The following is an 18,166-nucleotide window of genomic DNA, read 5'->3' as shown; positions in this document are numbered from 1 at the left end:
TCACAGAACATATTAAAACAAATGCAAAAGAGCTGAAATCATCCCTTGCATGTTATCGGATCATAGTGCTCTGAAATTAGAAATTAATGATAAAAGATACTGCAAAAATCTCACAAACACATGGAAACTGAATAATACACTCTTGAGTAATCAGTGTCACAGAAGAAATTAAAGAAGAAATTAAACAATACCTAAAAGAAAATGAAAATGCAGATACAACTTACTCGAATTTGTGGGATGCAATGAAAGCCGTACTCAGAGGAAAATTTATTGCATTGAGTTCCCACATCAGGAAAACAGAACGAATACAAATAAATAACTTGATGCTACACTTCAAACAGCTAGAAAAAGAAGAGCAAGTCAAGCCCAAAGCCAAAAGAAGAGAGGAAATTATAAAAATCAGAGCAGAAATCAATGCAATAAAGACTAAGAAAACAATCCAAAGAATCAACAAATCAAAGAGTTGGTTCTTTGAAAGAATAAATAAAATCGATAAGCCCCTAGCCAACCTTATTTTAAAAAGGGAAGAAAAAGCTCAAATTCATGCAATAAGAAATGGAAAGGGTGAAATCACTACAGACCCAACAGGAATACAGAAGATCATGAACACCTATTTCGAAAACCTCTACTCTCAAAGGTTTGATAACACAGAAGAAATAGACAGATTCTTAGAAACATATGAAGTACCAAAGCTAGATCAAGAGGATGTAAAACTGCTGAATAACCCAATCTCTGTTAATGAAATTGAAAATTTAATTAAGTCTTACCTACAAAGAAGAGCCCAGGGCCAGATGGATTCACTGCAGAATTCTACAAGAAATACAAAGAAGACCTAATACCGACACTCCTCAAACTATTCAATGAAATTGAAGGGGAAGCAATCCTTCCTAAGTCATTCCTGGAAGCAAATATTACTCTAGTACCAAAACCTGAGAAAGACCCAACTAAAAAAGAGAACTATAGACCGACCTCCCTAATGAACACAGATGCAAAAATCCTCAATAAAATATTGGCAAATAGGATGCAACAAATCATCAAGAAGATTACACACCATGACCAAGTGGGATTCATCCCAGGAATGCAAGGATGGTTCAACATACGTAAATGAATAAATGTAATCCACCATATCAATAAAGCCAAAAGTAACAATCACATGATCATTTCTATAGATGCAGAAAAAGCCTTTGATAAGGTCCAACATTCATTCATGATAAGAACTTTACAGAAAATTGGAATAGATGGTCTTTACCTCAATATAATAAAGGCCATTTATGACCAACCAACAGCCAGCATCATACTAAATGGCCAAAAATTGAAAGCCTTTACTTTAAAATCAGGCACAAGACAAGGATGTCCTTTATCACCACTCCTATTTAATATAGTACTGGAAGTACTAGCCAGAGCAATTAGGCAAGAGAAAGAAATAAAACGGATAAAGACAGGAAAATAAGAAGTTAAATTATCATTGTTTGCAGATGACATGATTCTCTACATAGAAGACCCCCTAAACTCCATTGAAAGACTCTTAGATATAATAAATAAATTCAGTAATGTAGCTGGATACAAAATCAATACTCAGAAATCAATAGCATTCCTATACACTAACAACAAAATCACAGAGAAGGAAATAAGAGAAACCCTCTTCACATTAGCAAGCAAAAAAATGAAATATTTAGGAATCACTCTTATGAAAGAAGTGAAAGACTTACACAGTGAAAATTATAATACACTGAAAAAGGAAATTGAAGATGATCTCAGAAAATGGAAAGACATCCCTTGCTCATGGATAGGAAGAACAAACATTGTGAAAATGGCCATTCTCCCAAAACTGTTATACAGATTCAATGCAATCCCAATAAAAATACCATCAACATACCTTATAGATCTAGAGAAATCACTCCTAAAATTCGTCTGGAACCAGAAGAGACCTAGAATAGCAAAGGCAATTCTAAGCAGCAAAGGCAAGGCAGGAGGCATCACAATCCCTGACTTGAAGTTATAGTACAAAGCAACAGTTGTAAAATCAACATGCTACTGGAATCAAAACAGAGCCGAAGATCAATGGAATAGATTAGAAGATACAACCACAATTACAAACACACTCAAGCACCTTATCTTTGATAAAGGAGCCAAGCAGGTTCACTGGAAGAATGACAGTCTCTTTAATAAATGGTGGTGGAAAAACTGGCTCTCCATTTGCTGAAAACTAAAGCTAGACCCATGTCTATCACTATGTACTAAATTAAAACCTAAATGGGTCAAAGATCTGAATATTAAAACAGAAACACTAAATCTATAGGAAGACAAATTGGGTAGAAACCTTGAAGACATAGGAGTAGGTAAAGAATTCATGAACAGGACTCAAACCACATGGGAAATACTCCCCAGAATCAATAAATGGGACCACTTCTTATTAAAAAGTTTCTGCATGTCAAAAGAAATCTCCAGCATAGTGAAAAGAAAACCCACAAACTGGGAAAAGATTTTAGTGAACTCTCTCTCAGACAAGGGACTCTTGTCTAAAACATATAATTAAAAAAACTCAGACCCCCAAAATTCAAAGATCCAATCCAAAAATGGGCATCTGAGATGAATACGCACTTCTCAGATGAAGAAATACAAATGGCAAATAAATACATGAAAAAATGTTCATCATCATTGGTCACTAGAGAAATGCAAATTAAAACCACACTGAGATTCCATCTCACTCCTGAAAGAATGGCCAGGACCAAGAAAACCAACAACAACAAATGCTGGAGAGTTTGTGGGGAAAAAGGAACTCTCCTACACTGTTGGTGGGAGTGTAGACTGGTACAACCCTTGTGGAGGTCAGTCTGGAGATTTCTCAAAAAGCTGGGATTGGATGTCCCATTTGTTCTAGCTATTCCACTTCTAGGCATATTACCAGAAGAATTGAAAGCATCATACCACAGTGATATATGTGCATCTATGTTTATAGCAGCACAATTTGTAATCGCCAGATCTTGGAAACAACCCAAGTGTCCATCAACTGAGGAATGGATAAAAAAGTTGTGGTATTTCTATTCAATGGAGTACTACTCAGCTATAAAGAAGGATCACATTGAGATATTTATCAATAAATGGGCGCAGCTTGAGACCATACTCATAAGTGAAATAAATCAATCTCACATGTGTGAATACCGAATAGTTTCCCTAACGTAAGTAATGATTCAAATATATAAAAGTATGTAGTAATCATGATTCCCCATCATGTGGCCTTGAAGCCTTATAAAGTTTTCACTTATTAATTGGAAAGGCTTTATTCTGGACTTCTTGATATGGAAATATTTGAAGCTATAGTATATGAAGTTATATTTAAATATTTCAAGGAAAAAGATAGACACTATGGTAACTACTATTAAATCGGGTTATTTGGTGGTGAAGCACTAGGTTGCTGAAACAGTCATGCTTTGACCTGTATTATGTTGTTATGTCCTCTTTTATCTCAATCTCTCTTTTATTCACTAAAAAAATTATTTAGTTATTTTTTATGTTTTTTTTTTAATTGAGGGGAAAAATTTAAAAAATTAGCAGGATATATTATAGTAACTTGTTTTGATTTCCTATTAACTTGTTTTGAAATCCTGTAATACTCCCACTATCTTGTTTTGACTGATTAGACTCTGTTCCATTCTGTATGATAGTATCAAGTTTGAGGGTATAGGCAACTACTTTGAAGGCAGTAAGATTCACTAAGATGCCCATTCTGGTTTGATTATTGTCTCCTTTGGAAGTCCTGTAATGTTTATAATGTTTAAGTTTTATTGGTCTTGTTCTCTACTGTTTTGTTCAACTTTATAATACCTACTGAGATAGACAATTCTTTTTAAGGAAACAAGAGACATCGTTGATAACCATTGTTGATAACCTTGTACACTGTTCTTACATCATGTACTATGTCTATCCTTGGTTTTCACTGACAGCTTTGTTTTGCCATATTTGACTTTATTCTCTTCCAAAAAAAAAAGTAATAAGAACTACGGAGTAATGAAACCCAAAATGTGTGAATTTTGTTGTAAAAAAGAGGGGGAAAAAAGTGCTCTAAAGGATACAACTGCAAGTGTGTTTAGGGGTGTTAAATAGCTGACCATATTAATGTTTTTGGCTGGATCATTGAACACAACTGTTTGCAGTCTCTCTGTTTGAATGTTCACTTTGTATGCTTTGATACTGTGACTTGAGCAACTATCTCTAAGATGATAATGTGTAATCTATTAACTGGTGATTTCTTACTTTTTTTTTTTTTTTTGTAGTTCTGTATTACTTGTACCCTTACACCGCTTTGTTTTGTTTTTTCTCTTTTTCCTTTTAAATAAAATTTAAAAAAAGATAAATGCGAAGTAGGCTAATAGCCTATCAAATGCTGTATTGTTTGAGTCTTTCACTACATCTTTATCTCTTTATTGGTGTACACAATGCTTCATTATGACTTGTTGCATTCCACTGTATAAGCAGTCTATAATTTCATTAGTTCTCTTTGAATAGTTTCTGGTATTATATGTAAAGTGCAATGAATACACCAACACATACATCTCGGAATGCCTAAGTTGAGACACTGTCGGACAAATCCACTTGGAGTCAAAAGTACGTGCATTTTCAATTTTGCTTCATCACTTGAATCTGCTCTTTAGAAGCCTTCTACTGATTTGCACATCCACAGATGGGTGAGTGGTGGTGACAGTCACACATGTTAACCACAGAAGTGGAAACCATAGCTTTGGAAAGCCAACTCCATTATTAACCTTAAACCTTTGCCCATCTAACATGTGTATTAATCTGTATTCCTTTAATTATGATTGAGACTATACATTGCTTCCTGTGTTTATTAGTAGTCTGATGAGATCTTCATTTTATTAAGGAAATTAGCTTCTGTCACTGCCTGGTAATTGTCCCTCTCCCTCCCACCAGTTAGTTATACATCCTTGCTCCAATTTTTTAATGTATTGTTGAACAGGATCTTTAAAATTTTAGGAGGATAAATTCATCACTTTTTCCTTTATAGCTTCTGAATTTTCTACTAGGTTTATTTTTCCAAGAAGTGAAGCACTGCTTCTAATTTAATCTCTATAAATGGCTAAGAGGGGTCAGAGGGGCTGGCTGTATCACTCACACATGGGGTGGGGTAACCTATAAGATGCTCCTCATCTCCCCAGAACTTCAGTTTCCCCATCTGTAAACCTGCAATGATGAAAGCTACCTTAAAGAGTTATCATGAGGACCAAATAAAATCATGTTACAACTCAGCACACAGCAGTTAGGATGTGTTTCCACGGATGGGGGCTTTGCACAGATGGGGCAGGGAGTCACCGCACTTGGCCCTGGACCAGACCTGGAGGCTGAGGAGCTGCTGCCAACATCCATGCTATGAGCACCTGTGAAGGAAAAGGGATTCCCAGCCGAGCTCCTGGGTGCCTAAAAGAGGTTTTATTTTTTAATCATTTGGAGGTCTGAGCTCATCAGATGCCAGTGGTGGGTACATGGGCACACAACTTTTGGGTTAATGAAACATCTTTAACTTTTGTGAGACTGAAAAGAAGCAAAAAATGGAATCGAAACAAGAGGTAAAGATATGAAATGTGACACTGCTTCTCACATAGGAGTTCTCTGTTTATTGAGAACTCAAACACGGGTGGTTTCTTTAGAAACAGAAACAAATACATATGCACATCTCGTTGAAGGCATATGCTAAGTATTTACAACCAGCCCCTTACATGATTTCATTTACTATACTTAACTAGATCAAGAAAATAAAAATAAAAATCGTTTCACATAACTCAGTTATGAAAAAACTTCTCACAGAATACCCAAAATTTAAGCAATCCTTTTTCTATGAAGGAGTTTATGTTCCCCATAACTTCTATCAGTGTAGCATCTCTCACATTCAGGAAAGAAGCCAGCCTAGACCTAAGATGTGATGACGTAAGTGACTCAGAGTAATAGCGGCTTTGGAGATGAATTGCAATTTTTAAGTAACTGGGAAATACTGCAACTGATAGCTTGTTATTAACTTAGCATCCAGGCCTACTGTTGAGAGGTTAGCCCTGGTGTGCTTTGACCTCAGCTACCAGAAATAAAAACCACGGGATTAGCTAGATACCTAGAGACACATTTTCACATGTTTCAGACTGAGTAGCCCCCTTGTTTATTTCCTGCCGAAAACACACGGTATGTGATACAACCTCTCTCTGAAACATGGTGGCCACTGTATTCCATTCTACCTGACCTCTTCCTCTTGGAACTTAGACAATGCTCCCTTTGAGAGGTGCAGGCTATGCCGCCCTCCTGGAGAATGGACAGGATTGTACAACTGTGCTCACTGATAGAGGGCTATCGAAGAGCTACTATGTGACTTCTGAGGCTAGGTGACAAAAATGGGACAGCTTCTAAACACTCGCTCGTGAAGCCATGGCTTACCACATATAAGGAGCCTCACAACACAGAGGCCAACATATGAGGCACCCCGGGCCTCATGGAGAGGCCATGGTTCTTCAGCCCAAATTCAAGTCAGTCCCAGGTGACAGCTGCTGTCCACTGCCAGCCCTGTGGATGAGGTTCCTCACTGCAGCCCAGCCCACACAAGACACCAACACATGGAGACAAGGATGCACGGGTGTAATAAAATCAGTGCTTAACATCACACAGTTTTGGGGTGGTTTGTTACACGGCAATAGATAACTAGATTTTCACTCTAGGTTTGTTTGAAAACAGACTACCTTGCAACTGCTCAGGAAAAATGAGTCCCCAAAGCCCTGCAAAACTTCTGCAGGAACAATGTGGGCACATTTGCCACCCTGCCCATTAAAACCTCCTTGGCAGCCACACTATGCGAGGTAGTGGCCCACCTCTCTCTCCCCGAAAAAACTAAGCAAGCAGTGGGTTCCCCACAAATCACTCAGTTGTCCCAGGATTAGTGGTAGAAGGGCAGATTTGGTGAGGGTTTTCTAACCAGAAAAGAAAATATTTAGATCATCTTGCAAGTGGCTTTCAGATGCCACATTTCTCTCTTTCATGGGTTCCAGCTGACGGTGTTTGATGGTTTGCCTCTGTGGATGTTTAAGTTTAAAGCCATTTTTCCTGAGATCATTAAAGATGAATGGCAGATCGGGCTCACCGCGTATAAAAGTAAACTGATGGGATGTGAGTGTGTTAGAAGAGCACAGTAATAACTCGCTCTTCACATTAATTTTGCAGAACAGTAGAAATATGAATTCCCTGATCCAGGGTCTCACGCTAGGATGGAGAAGGAGAAATGTGATATCCACTAATTGGAATCTCTAAGAATCTTCATTTTGATGACTGAAATGGGAAGCAGGGCAAATAAAGAGTGAGGTCGGCAGCAATCTGGAGGGTGTGACAGTGGCACTGACTCGGGCTGTAGGGTGGGGGCTTCAAATAGTGAGCCAATCAGTAAGAATTTAAGATGTACAAAATACATTGCAGCCTGCACGCTTACATGACATAAATTCAGTGTCTAGTCTACATAGTTTATCATGATATTAATATATTTAATGTCAGTATTTATGGAAGATTTTTTTGTTTTACAAGAATTGTTTGCCATTCCCATCTTAGTTAGAAATAAACGTTAGAATTTCTAACCATGGGTCAGTACATTTTTAAGTCCATCAGGGTCTGTCTATGTATTTTACTTTGCCCTAATGTTTTTACCAATCCTGTCACACAGGTCAGCTGTGGAGCTGGCTCTACAGTCCTCCCCGGAGGGCAGTGCAGGGTGAGGACTTTCCCAGCACCGTCCTAGCAGACAGAGAGTGTTCACAACGTGCCGACCCATGCAGCACAGCTTGTCCTGACTTTGCAAGCTGAGGCCAGTTTGACACAGCCAGGGAAGGCCCCAGGAGCGACCACTGCTGAAATCATGCCAGGTGACCTCTGGACACGGACAGCGAGCCCACGACAGCCTGGGATTGAGCAGGGGATGAGCAGTTATCGGAGCCATCTTGTCGCTCTCCAGGGTCCATCTGGCCCAGGCATCACCATTACCTCTTCGTACAGGAGCCTCTGGATGCAGTTCCTCCCCGTGCGGAACCTGTGTCCTGAAGTTTTGCAGTCTGAGTAACAGCTGTGAAGGCGAAAGTCTTCTTCTTTCTGCTAAGGTGCAGGGAGTAGACTGGAATACGACGACGTTTGACAGAGGCCCTTTCAGAAAGGCACAGACAGCAACCACAGGCCTGTTCCTGGAGGGGTGCAGAGAGGCCAGGCCAGGAGAGACGGGGTCTCCTCCTCCCTCCCTTGGCCTTGGCTTCTACTCCCACAGCCACAGGCAGCCCAGCTTTGGGGAGGCTGAAACCCCTTCTCTGCCTCTGAGTTGCTCTGGCTTACCCTGCTTTCCGGAGCCAGCCCATCCTAGCCTGTCCAGCAGAGCGTGTCAGGCTCTTGGAAGTGTCACTCCTTACACAGCCATCTCACATGGCCCGTTACTGGTGATGTGAAGCAGTCCCACTGCATACCCACAGAGGCCTGGAGGGTGCCACAAACAGAATGATCTGCTCCTCCTGTCTGTGGTGACACTTCAGGCCTGGAAGGGTGAGACAGGGTAGACTTGAAGCAAACTGGCTCAACACCTCAGCCTGAGCAGAAGAGAGGAGACAGCCAGGTGTGGTGGTGCATTCCTGTAATCTCAGCACTCAGGTAGCTGAGGCAGAAGGATCTTTGCAAGTCCAAGATCAGCCTAGGCTACAAAGTAAACTCAAAGCCAGCTTGAACTGCATAGTGCAACTCTGTCTCAAAAAAACAAAAGAAGAAAAAGAGGAGGAGGAGGAGGAGGAGGAGGAGGAGGAGGAGGAGGAGGAGGAGGAGGAGGAAAGAGAGGAGAGCAGAGGCTCATGGGAAATGGAGGGGGGTCTTGGCTCCCCTACCCAGCTCACCAGTCATGAATATTTTATGCAAAAGCAATTAGACACACAAGGGGGACAAAGCCTTCCTGAAAATGGCAGAAACGAAGAAACTATTGATCTGCTTGTCCCCAAACAACAGGTCTGTCCTGTCCCTTTGCCTTCAGTCTGCATGGCTTCTTGCCTGCTGGCTGCACAGCGCCTCCTGCTGGCCACTGCGGTGGCTCGCAGCCTCCACCTTCCCCGGTCTGTGCGCTGTCACTAGCCTGCTGCTGCCTTCAGAAGCCTGGAGCCTCCATGTGCCAGTGTTTGGGTTCAAAGGCTCTGAGCGTCTTCACTTCAAAAAGAGAAATTTTAAAATGAAGCTATTTTCTAGGTCCACTTAATTTCTGTTTTAATTGCAATGAAGAAATTTTATCTCCACTTGGTAAAATGGTAATTTGAATGACTTCAGAAGTTTACATGGAGTACAGGGAGTCACAGTAACTTGTCTTAGTAGAGTCTGTTCTGAATAGAGTTAGGGGTTTTTTTTAGCAAGAAAAATATCGGATGGCTCAGATCGGCTGTCTAAATGGACTCCGCAAAATCCATTCCAACCTCCATCTAAGGCCCCAAACACCTCCCTGCACTGCCTGGGACTGGGGCTCTCTGGTAGGACTGGGGTGGAGGTCTCTGCCCAAAAGCACTGAGCTGTGCTGGAGGGAGGAGTGGGCTTCTGGTTGTGGCTTCTCACTTACGGGCTGGCTCAGTCTAGGGCAAGGTAAACCAGTGTGCTGTGGACACAAAGTATGCACTGGCCTACATGGGGGGGTGGACACCCAAGCACCCCCAGAGACAGCCAGGCCACTTTCACTTCCCGGCTCCTGGAGGATTCGTCAGGACGCCCTGGCCTCTCTCACGGTGGGACCCTGTGTGCTCGAGAGGGCAGAGACTGAACAGCCAGCACACAGCCAGTGCGACGGGGTGGATGCCTTTACCAAATAGCCAGCACAGTGGAGATTGCCCTGAGAGGTGCTGGATTACGATTCCTAACACCACGCTCACTGCACAGGAGGGCGGGTTACAGTGAAGCCACTACCACGAATCTGAATTTACTATTAGAAATCTGTGAGTAGTTTACAAGCTCTGCAGGGCAGGCCAGGCCAAGCAGGTTCACGGGATGCTGTATGCCCCCAAAATGCCACGCACAGAACAGGTGGGCAGACCTGAGTGCCAGCTCTCAGGCCCCGATGGGCACCCCACTGTCCTGAGAAATGGTCTTACCCCCCCCCCAGTCCTGTCACATAGCTTCCCTTATGGGGAACACAGAGCACTGCACCCTCCAGCCCTGCCCACCTCTCTCACTGCCTCCTGCGAATGTGCTGCCCCGTCCCTGCCCCTGTGCCTTTGCACACACTGCTCCTCCCTTCAGGTTGCCTGCTTCACAGAGGAGCCCTCCCGACTCCTTCAAACAAGCGGCTGCATTTTGTGTCCTGTGCTCGTGGCTGCTTCTCTCCACTGCAGGCATCGCTGGCTGTAGCCACATTGTCCCTTTACAAGGGACATAGTGCCTGGCTTCCCCCGTATCCTGGGAGCTCCCTGAGGACAGAGCTGCGTCCTGCCTCTGGGGCCCTGAATGGAAGCCAGGACAGCAGGCTCAGACTTTGTGGAGTGCATGAGTGAGAGGGAAAAGCAAGGCCAGGGCAGCAAAGTGCACCTTGCTGGCTGAAAACCACATGGCCACCAGCATCGGCCTAGCTCGGGCCACGGCCATCGGCAGGAAGAGGAACAGGGCATCATGAGACCCACAAACACCTCTGGAAACAATTACTCTGCTTTGGCTGCCAGAGGAGGTGAGTTCCTGCACACCATTCCGAGTCCCAGGAGAGTTTAAGATCATCACTCCCAGTGGTCAAGGGCCCACCCAGCTTCTAGCCACACTAGACTGGGCTCTGCAGGTTTCAGGCCTGCCTGGGCCATTACCCAGTGACCTTCTTTCAATCCAGGGAACTGGGCTGCTGGAGGTAAGTCCCTGCTCACTATCCCACGCCTTGGGAGACTTTAAGATCATCACTCCCAGTAGTCAAGGACCCATCCAACTTCCAGACACACTAGACTAGGCTTGAGAGGTTTTGCAGCCCAACTAGATTACACCCAGTGACCTTGATCAATCAGGGGAGTTGAGAGCATGTGAAGTGAATTCCAGCGCATTGGTCCTTGCCCAGGGAGAGCTTTGGACCATGATCCACAGTGGTTAGGTGCCCACCAAGCTTCCTAGAACACTGCAGGTAGCACAGGAGGTCCTGTGGGCCTGACTGGACCACGCTCAGCAACCTCCATTCAGGCCCAGGAAGCTGAGGGCATAGGTGATGATTTCCAACAGGCCAAAGGGAAGCCTTGGAACAACACTTGAAACACGGAAACATGGGAAAATGACAAAACGAAAGACCAAAATGCAGTCTCAAACCTCCAGACAATCCCAAGAAAGCCTAGGAGCCATGTGCATAGAAGAAAATACATGCCATACAGCTGAAATACCTGAAATAATAGCAACTGAAATAAAGAAGCAACTCCGGGAAGCTTTAAAGGAATTCAAACTAGAAATAATCTCTCCCAGGTAAAAGAAGAAATGATAAAAGTAATCAAAGAGATGCTGAACACATCTAAAAAAGACACAGTTAAAAAGTTAGAGGAACAAAACAAAAAGATAGAATCCCTGAATGAACAATATAAGAAACAAACAGAATACACGAAGCAGATTCAAAGAGATATACAGGAAATCAAAAATTCCATTGAAAGTTGTCAAAATCGCCTCAACAAAAGTAAAGATAGAATTTCAGACCTTGAAGAAAAGATTGAAGCTAGCAAACAGGAAAGGAAAGATGTTTTAAAAATAACAAGGAATCAGGAAATAACCATTCAACAGCTGCAAGATGATGCAAAGAAAAACAGCATAAGATTGATAAGGATAAGTGAAAAAGAAGGGTTCAACACAAATGATACCAAGAGGCTATTTACAGAAGTAATAGCTGAAAATTTCCCAAACATGAGAATGTAAACTTACATTAGGATTAGTGAAGCATACAGAACTCCAAATAGCCATAACCAAAATAAAACTACACCCAGACATATAATAATCACCATCCTAGAAACCCAACATAAGAACACAATGTTAAAAGCGGTTAGACAGAAAAGAGAGACCACCTATAAAGGAAAACCTATCATAATTACAGCAGACTTCTCAACACAAACAATGACGTCAAGAAGAGCATGGAGTGAAGTATTTCAGATCCTAAAGGAAAATGATTTCCAAACTAGACTGATGTACTCTGTAAAACTGTCCTTCAAAATGGATGGAGAAATAAGATACTTCCATGACAAAGAACAGCTGAAGAACTTCATGATCACCAAGCCAACCCTGCAAAGAATACTGAAAGACAGTTTAGATACACAAAGGAAAAAACCACTAGGCAAGGCAGACAATTAAACAAAATGGAAAGATAAAGATGCAACAGCAGAAAGATAACGTATCAACAATAAACCAACATATAACAGTTATAGCCATTAATGTAAATGGTCTCATTCACCAATTAAAAGAAATAGACTGGCAGAATGAATCAAGAAACAACATCCAACCATATGCTGTCTACAAGAAACCCATCTAACCCCAAAGGAAATTCACAGACTGAAAGCCAAAGGATGGAAAACAATATTTCATGCAACAGGAACCCCCCCCCCCAAAAAAAGCAGGGTAGCTATTCTATTTGCAGACAATGTGAACTTCAAACCAAGAATGATTCTAAAGATAAAGAAGGTCACTGCATACTGGTTAGGGGAAAACTTCAAGAGGAAGAATTAAGAATCTTAAATATATATGCACCAAATTCCAGAGCACACAGTTATACAAAGCAAGTATTAATAGAAATGAAAAATCAAATTAGCAATTACACAATTATAACAGGAGACCTTAACACACCATTGATACTAAGAACAGATCAACCAGACAGAAAATCAGCAAAAAAATAACAACTAAATCACACCTGTGAATAAATGGACTTGATAGACATATACAGAGTGTTCCATCCAACAACATCAGAATATACATTCTTCTCAGCAGTACATGGGACATTCTCTATAACAGACCATATACTAGCCCACAGGACATATTTAAATAAATGCAAAAGAATTGAAATTACTCCATAGATGTTATCAGATCATAGCACTAAGAAACTAGAAATTAATGATAAAAGAAACTGCAAAAACCCCACAAACACATGGAAATTGAATAATACAATTGGTGGGTCACAGGGGAAACTAAAAGAAATTAAAGAATAACTAAAAGCAAACAAAAATACAAATACAACTTACCAGAATCTGTGGGATGCAATGAAAGCAGTCCTCAGAGGAAAATTTACTGCACCTAGTGCCCACATCAGGAAAACAGAACAAATACAAATAAATAACCTGATGTTACACCTCAAACATCTAGAAAAAGAACAGCAAGTCAATCCCAAAGCCAAAAGAAGGGAGGAAATTATAAAAATCAGAGCAGAAATTAATGCAATTGAGAATAGGAAAACAATCCAAAGAATCAATAGAGTTGGTTCTTTGAAAGAATAAATAAAATTGATATGCTCCTAGCCAACCTAATTTTAAAAAGGAAAGAAAAAACTCAAATTCATGCAATAAGAAATGAAAAAGGCAAAATCACTACAGACTGTGGAAATACAGAAGATCATCAACACCTATTTCAGAAACCTCTACTCTCATAGGTTCAATAACACAGAAGAAATGGACAGATTCCTAGAAAACTATGAAGTACCAAAGCTGGGCCAAGAAGATGTAAAACTGCTGAATAACCCAATTTCTATTAAAGAAATTGAAAATGTAATTAAGTTCTTACTTACAAAGAAGAACCCAGGCCCAGATGGATTTACTATAGAATTCTACAAGAAATACAAAGAAGACTTAATGCCAACCCTCCTCAAACTCTTCAATGAAATCAAAAGGGAAACAATTCTTCCTAAGTCATTCCTGGAAGCAAATTATTACTATAGTACCAAAACCTGAGAAAGATACAACTAAACAAGAGAACCATAGGCCAATCTCCCTAATGAACACAGATGCAAAAATCCTTAATAAAATATTGGCAAATAGGATGCAGCAAATCATCAAGAAGATTATACACCATGACCAAGTGGGATTCATCCCAGGCATGCAGGGATGGTTCAACATACATAAATCAATAAATGTAATCCACCATATCAATAAAGCCAAAAGTAAGAATCACATGATCATTTCTATAGATGCAGAAAAAGCTTCTGATAAGGTCCAACACTCATTCATGATAAGAACCTTACAGAAAATTGAAATAGATGGTCTTTACCTCAACATGATAAAGGGCAGCTATGACGAACAGCCAGTATCATATTAAATGGCCAAAACCGGAATGCCTTTACCTTAAAATCAGACACAAGACAGGATGTCCCTTATCATTCTCCTATTCAACATAATACTGGAAATAATAGCCAGAGCAATTAGACAAGACAGAGAAATAAAAGAGGTAAAGACAGGAAAAGAGGAAGTTAAATTATCATTATTTGCAAATGACATGATACTCTACATAGAAGACCCCCTAAACTCCATTGAAAGACCCCTAGTTATAATAAATAAATTTAGCAATATAGCAGGATACAAAATCAATACTCAAAAATCAATAGCATTTCTATAAACTAACAACAAAATTACTGAGAGAGAAACAAGAGAAGCCACAACCTTCACACTAGCATCCAAAAAAAAAAAAAAAATGAAATACTTAGCAATTAATCTCACGAAAGATGTAAAAGATCTATACAGGGGAAATTATAATAACCTGAAAAAAGAAATCAAAGAGGATCTCAGAAAATGGAAAGACATCCCTTGTTCATGGATAGGAAGAATAAATACTGTGAAAATGGCCATTCTCCCAAAACCATTATACAGATTCAATGCAATCCCAAAGAAAATACCATCAACATACCTCATAGATCTACAGAAATCATTTCTAAATTCATCCAGAACCAGAAGAGACCTCGAATAGCAAAGGCAATTCTAAGCAGCAAAAACAAGGCAGGAGGCATCACAATCCCTGATTTGAAGTTATACTACAAAGCTACTGTAATAAAACCAACATGGTACTGGAATAAAAACAAATCTGAAGATCAATGGAACAGATTAGAAGAAGCAAACAAAACTACCAACATACCCAACCACCTCATCTTTGATAAAGGGGCCAAACACGTTCACTGGAAGAATGACAGTCTCTTCAATAAATGGTGCTGGAAAAACTGGCTCTCCACATGCTGAAAACTAAAACTAGACCCATGTAATAAATTAAAATCTAAATGGATCAGAGATCTGAATATTAAAACAGAAACACTAAATCTGTTGGAAGACAAAATGGGTAAAAATCTTGAAGACATAGGGGTAGGTGGAGAATTCATGAATCAAACTGCATGGGAAATACTTCCCAGAATCAGCAACTGGGATCACGTCTTATTAAAAAGTTCCTGCATGTCAAAAGAAATCTCCAGCACAGTGAAAAGAAAACCCACAAACTGGGAAAAAATCTGAGTGAACTGTCCCTCAGACAAAGGACTTCTGTCTAAAACATATAAAGAATTTAAAAAATCAGACCCCTCCAAAATTCAAAGATCCAATCCAAAATGGGCATTTGAGATGAATACACAGTTCTCAGATGAAGAAATACAAATAAATACATAAAAGAATGTTCATCACCATTAGTCATTAGAGAAACGCAAATTAAAACAACACTGAGATTCCATCTCACTCTGGAAAGAATGGCCAGGATCAAGAAAACTACCAACAACAAATGCTGGAGAGGCTGTGGGGAAAAAGGAACTCTCCTGCACTGTTGGTGGGAGTGTAGACTGGTGCAGCCATTGTGGAGGTCAGTGTGGAGATTTCTCAAAAAGCTGGGATTGGAAGTCCCATTCAACCTAGCTATTCCACTTCTAGGCATATTCCCAGAAGAACTAAAAACATCATACCACAGGGTGATATATGTGCACCCATGTTTATAGCAGCACAATTTGTAATAGCCAGATCTTGGAAACAACCTAAGTGCCTATCAACTGAAGAATGGATAAAAAAGTTGTGGTATTTTTATACAGTGGAATCCTACTCAGCTATAAAGAAGGATCACATTGAGATATTTATAAATAAATGGACGCAAGTTGAGACCATACCCATAAGTGAAATAAATCAAACTCACATGTATAAATACTGTATAGCCTCCTTGTGTAAGAAATGGTAAGAGTACATAAGAGTTTATGGTAATCATGATTCCCCATAACATTGCGTTGAAGCCTTTATAAGGTTTGCATTCGTTAGTTGGAATGGTTTTATCCTGGTTTGTTTGATTTTATTATCTGTGATAGTATGAACAGCTATTTTGAAGAAAACAAGACATTGTAATAGCCAGTGCTGATTTAATATCATCTTACTCTGAAGCTCTCCCATGCTTTTCTTCTGTTTCCATTGGTTCTATCATATTGTATCTTATTGGATTTTATTATGTGTGATAGTATAAACAAATTTTCTATGGAAAATGAGATAATATAGTAGCCATTGTTCGTTCTCTGTTATTTGGTTCTGAATGCCCTGAAATACTTTCATTCTCTTAAATGGTTTTATACTATTTTGTTATGTTTGATACTACTGTATATGAAGTTATACTCAACTATTTCAAAGAAAGAGACATTATGGTAGTTACTGTTAATTACGGGTTGTCTTGTGGTGAAATACTGTGTGGCTTACATTGTTTGGTTCTGGTCTGCTTTGTTATGTCCTGTTTTGTTTTAATCGCATTAAAATTAAAAAAGTAAAAAAAATTACTCCACTTCACAACCATATAAAAAACAGCATGTCAGGCATATGCCAAGTGTTCAATATTCATGGTAGAATTTTAAAAATATTTCTTATCTTTCATCCAATTAGTTATTTTTATTCCCCATGTTTCTTCCTTTTCCTTTTGATACAAATGTGTGTTTCACATAGCTGTAACCACATTCAGGTATTCATTTGTCTATTTCCCTTTGGTCACACTCTTTAATACTGCAATGTTTTATCATACTTTTAACGGTTCTGTAATATTCCATCAAGGTGATGAACTATGATTTACTGAGGCCCTGTTCCTTTTTGGGCATTTGGTTACCAAAAGTTCATTGAAGGTAAAAACACAGCAAAAATCCACGTGTGTCAAATGTATTCTATTAGCAGAACCAAAACTACATCTGGCAGGGATAGACAGCTACACCTAATACTGTCTTTTATTACGTTCGTTTATCACAGTAAAACTGCGTATTTTTTCAAAAAGCTCTAAATCACTTTGAGAATTTCTTATGAAAAAATGACTCGAGCCAGTGGCCAAATGCAGCCTTGGCTTCAGGAAGAGGCACGGGAGGGCTGGCAGGACATGAGGGACCAGGGGAGGCAGCAGCAGCCGAAGGGTTCCAGGAAGGCTCTACGGAAGGCTGTGGTCAGAGCTTATTTTATTTCCTCGATCTCTGGAGCAAATAGTCAGCAGTCTGGCAGCAGATGGATCGACCCAAGTCGGAGGGCGAGAGGGATTCTGTGCCTGGAGAATTTCCCATCTGGCCCCGGGAAAGTGCTTCGTAACTGCTGCATGACAGAGTGGTTTTGTTTTCCTTCTTCAAATGCCTTCCCCCTTTGTACACAAATGCAGTACTCTTTGAGACTAACTCGGAAAATAGGGTCTTAGGAGCCAAGGTGACCACTGTGAAGACTGAATTCTTAGGGATACACACCTAAATATTCACAGAGTATGAACTGGAATGCACTGTCTTTTCTTTACCCTTTAAACCCACCACATGGTGAACCCTTTAATTCCTTAAAATGCGCTCAGTATCTGCAAGGCCTCCGCTGTTGGGATGAATGACCCTTTATCTGTCTGTCCGTAGGCAACACTCAAGTCATTTCCAAAATTTTTACTCTAAGAAGCAATAATGCAGACATCATAGAACAAGTCTCAGAAAACCCCCTCACCACAGATTTGCAGGGTGGCTGGGTGAGTGAGGGGAGAGCACTTGCAGGCAGGTCACGCTGCCCCGGTCACCTGGAGGGCCACACGCAGCCCAGCTTTGTCTGGTAGCAATTATGCCACTGTTTCCTCCTGCGAGGCACATACTGCCTCTTTCATATTGTTAACTGTAGATGAAAAATGGAGTTGTTATTCTAAATTGCATTTCTTTGATCATTAGTGATGTCAGACTTTTAAAATTTGTTTTTTAGCTATA

General features: G+C 40.4%; 1 protein-coding gene across 8 annotated transcripts in view; it reads right to left on the bottom strand.

Annotated features, from left to right (window-relative positions):
- The window catches only part of Fars2 (phenylalanyl-tRNA synthetase 2, mitochondrial), a 453,335-nt gene that overhangs the window by 76,084 nt on the left and 359,085 nt on the right, over positions 1–18,166 (bottom strand). The window contains exon 8 of one of the 8 annotated variants that reach the window (XM_063259822.1): positions 1,877–1,928. The exons of the other annotated variants lie outside the window; for them this stretch is intronic. Coding sequence (XP_063115892.1) covers positions 1,901–1,928 — 28 coding nt within the window. The 3' untranslated portion in view covers positions 1,877–1,900. The remainder of the gene's footprint in view (positions 1–1,876; positions 1,929–18,166) is intronic. 8 annotated transcript variants of the gene reach the window in all.

The sequence above is a fragment of the Cavia porcellus genome, unplaced genomic scaffold, assembly GCF_034190915.1.
Source record: "Cavia porcellus strain 051 isolate PalLab524CR breed Dunkin Hartley unplaced genomic scaffold, mCavPor4.1 scaffold_13, whole genome shotgun sequence".
Lineage (NCBI taxonomy): Eukaryota > Metazoa > Chordata > Mammalia > Rodentia > Caviidae > Cavia > Cavia porcellus.
Note: the sequence above shows the minus strand (reverse complement) of the source record. Positions and strands in the feature narration are given on the sequence as shown.